This window comes from Elaeis guineensis, chromosome 10 (genome assembly GCF_000442705.2).
Source record: "Elaeis guineensis isolate ETL-2024a chromosome 10, EG11, whole genome shotgun sequence".
NCBI classification, from domain to species: Eukaryota; Viridiplantae; Streptophyta; class Magnoliopsida; order Arecales; family Arecaceae; genus Elaeis; species Elaeis guineensis.
Window position 1 is genome coordinate 17,930,473 of NC_026002.2, and position 3,024 is coordinate 17,933,496.

Below are 3,024 nucleotides of genomic sequence, written 5' to 3' on the forward strand. Positions count from 1 at the left end.
CCCACGTGAGGTCCCTTTTGTGGGGCAAAACCGTGCGGGGCGGGTTGCTGACCGGGTCAAAGGTCCGGGTCCCATTCCAGAGCGGACAATACCTCACGCTGGGTGGAAGAGATGGGGTCGGTACAATTGGGCAAGTAGACCTCAACACTATCTATATTTTACCTTTTAGGCCTTTCTCCAGAGCTTTATTGGGACCAAATGGTATGTTACAGTTCCACCTAAAAAGCAAATGATCACCTTGCAGCCACACTTATCCTAGATTTAGGTGGGCCACATTTAAGTGTAATTAAATAAAGATTTTTTTTTTTTCAAAAGTATGACTTCATAAAAAGGTTTGTGAAATATCTGACACACTATGGAGAAATCCCATGCAAACATGTGCCAATATTTCCCTTAGTTGTTGGAAATTTCTGCAATCAAAGTATATAATGTCACATTTTAATGGCTGTGCAACCCAAAGCCTTAGTCAAATTTTTTAGACATATTTTGATTTACGTGGAAGAAGATTTTATCAGGACTGTTTTATCTTATCAAACCCTGACATATACGTAGCCAACTTGTGTTGTAGAAGAGATCTGCTTTCCTCGCAAAAAGCATATTCTTTCTAGCCAGAATCTGAAGACCTACTCTCCTTTCCCAAAGCAAATGACCTAGGAGTCCTGATCCAGTTAACCTCCTAATTAAAGCAAACAGGACTTCCTATATAATGAATGATCTCTCTTTTGTTCTCTTCAGCTTCTTTTCCGTTCCATTTATTTGCCACATACGTTGGGAAACAAAAATTCCTTGGTCCCTACAAGAAATTTGGGAAACAAATCTAACAAGTTCTTGAATTTGATTGGAAACCCATCGTTGATCCCTGTTCAAAAAGAAGAACGATAATACTTTAGCAGTAAAATTTGAGGGCTAATGCCAAGTGTTTCCTTCTGTGGTCTTCAGAGGCTGGCGAGGAAACACCTCTTCAATCAAAATGGGTTAAGGTGGCGAAATCATGCGTCAACGAAGAAAGTTCAAACGCAACGGCTATGACTGGTCACCGGCTCCTGGTCTTCAAGTTGACAGTAAAACGGAGACCCCTAACAGTAGAAAACAAAGCATGTGGCCCCAGCAGTACAAGTGGTGCGATCAGGAAGCTACCTCTCCTTGGCCCCGGATACTTGCGTCGAGGGTAGCCCCCCCCCCCCTTCCTCCGCACCTTCCTCCCACTATCCGATAACCATATTAGACTGCTGGCTTTCTTTATCCTCTCCACACTTATAATTTAAATCAGCAGCAACCCATCGGCCTATATAAACTACCCCCCACCCCCTCCCTCCCACAACTCCAAAGCAAGGAGCAAGCTAGAGGGATATAGATAAGTGTTAAAGATCAGGTGATCACCTGAGAACCTGGAGAGAGAGAAGGCATTCAGCATGACAGGGCTGGTGAAGAAGCTTTTGTTCTGCGGTGCCAAGAGCTTTCCGACGACGGAGCTCCCGGAAGGACACATCTGGGTGTGCGTTGGAACCGACGAGAAGGCGCAGAGGTTCGAGCTGGACGCGAATTACCTCAACCATCCACTGTTTGAAGACCTGCTCAGGTTGTCGGTGCCGGAGTTCGGGTATTCGTATGAGGGAGCGCTCCGCATCGCATGCGAGACCGACCTCTTCCTCCACCTCCTCAATCTTCTTAGAAGCAGCAATCCCTCTGTTCACTATATGGAGCTTCAGGATCTCATGGAGAGGTTCTATGCATCAGCTGAAGCCAGTGGGCAGCATGAAGAGCCTCACCAACACCATCACCACTGTTCTTGCTAGTTCCATCCTCATTTTTTCCGGCATTGAACGATGAGGAAAATAGGAAATGAGAACTGGATTTCCAAAGGCCATAAAGGGTCTTTGTTTGTTATTTTTTGTATAGAAAGATACTTGTTATTCTTCTTCAACCCTTCCTTGATGGGATTTAAGGTTGTAACTTTAATTTCAGATCAGTTATCCTCCTAGATTGGAAGAGATATGGAAAAGAATTTTGTAAAAAAATTTTGAAAATTCTCTGAAGTCCATCTGGTTTTCTCAACCAGTTCTGTTGCTCTAAATTCGTGAACTCTTCTCTCACCTCTAATTCTGTTATAGTTTGGTTTTTCCGAGCCAGTTGTGGTCTACAGGATGCCATCAACAATGGAAATCTAGAGGTCGGATTTTTCTTTAGAAATCTCAGTCTACACTCCTAGGCCCTAGCACCTATTTTTCTGAGTCTAATCAATTTATGGAATTCAACCCATTTTTAGACAGGGTCCGGACTCTTACTTGCCAAGAGGTAGATTCAACTTTTCATCAAAAAAAGAGGTAGATCCGACTCTAAATTACAGATGTGATTCCATTTGTTGTGACTCAATTGCTAATATTACCTTTACCATTTCTCTTGTTTGGATAGAAAGCAAGGAGAAACGCATGCACCGCAGCAAAGGAGTCGTTTAAAAGTGTAATCATCTTAGATAAAAATAGAAGAATATCATATGCATCACAGTGAAGAAAGGAATTCTATACATGAGTTTAACACACACAGAACTTTGACATTGAAGTTAAATTTTTTCAGTTTTTAATGCACATAATGTGAACATTCCTCCAGCATCATGTGCCTCATTGTCGACTGAGATTTAAAAAGGCAATCTCAAATCATTTGAGAACTCACTCTTCCATTAAAAGAAAAGAAGCTCTACGTCACATTCATCTTGCATTTTAATACATGTTTTATTAGACAGAGAGGAGCGCTATAAAAGGATATGATAAAATAAAATCTTGACCCATCTAACATTACGTATGGAGTGTTTGAATTAAGATAATTAAATATGAACATAGCTACTATGAATTGAGTTCAATGACACGATTGTTTGGCCATTTGGTCAATCCACCATGGCTAATGATGCCTCTATCATGGTCTTGTCATTGCCACATGCACCTGCACTCTCCATTATGCTAGTCAAAAGCAATTTTTTTTTTTCCATTCAAGCCGGACTAAGGCCTTTTGGCTTGTCTAGATCATATT

General features: G+C 41.6%; 1 protein-coding gene across 1 annotated transcript; it reads left to right on the forward strand.

Moving 5' to 3' along the window:
• The first annotated feature begins 1,293 nt into the window (after positions 1 to 1,293).
• On the forward strand, positions 1,294 to 2,074 carry LOC105052902 (auxin-induced protein 15A). The gene has a single exon (XM_010933884.4). It carries the CDS (start codon positions 1,413 to 1,415, stop codon positions 1,794 to 1,796), a length of 384 nt encoding a protein of 127 aa, XP_010932186.1. The 5' UTR covers positions 1,294 to 1,412; the 3' UTR covers positions 1,797 to 2,074.
• The last annotated feature ends 950 nt before the right edge of the window (positions 2,075 to 3,024 follow it).

Bases quoted from the DNA above. Each gene is read 5' to 3' on its own strand.
- LOC105052902 (XM_010933884.4), top strand. From the start codon at position 1,413: ATGACAGGGCTGGTGAAGAAGCTTTTGTTCTGCGGTGCCAAGAGCTTT.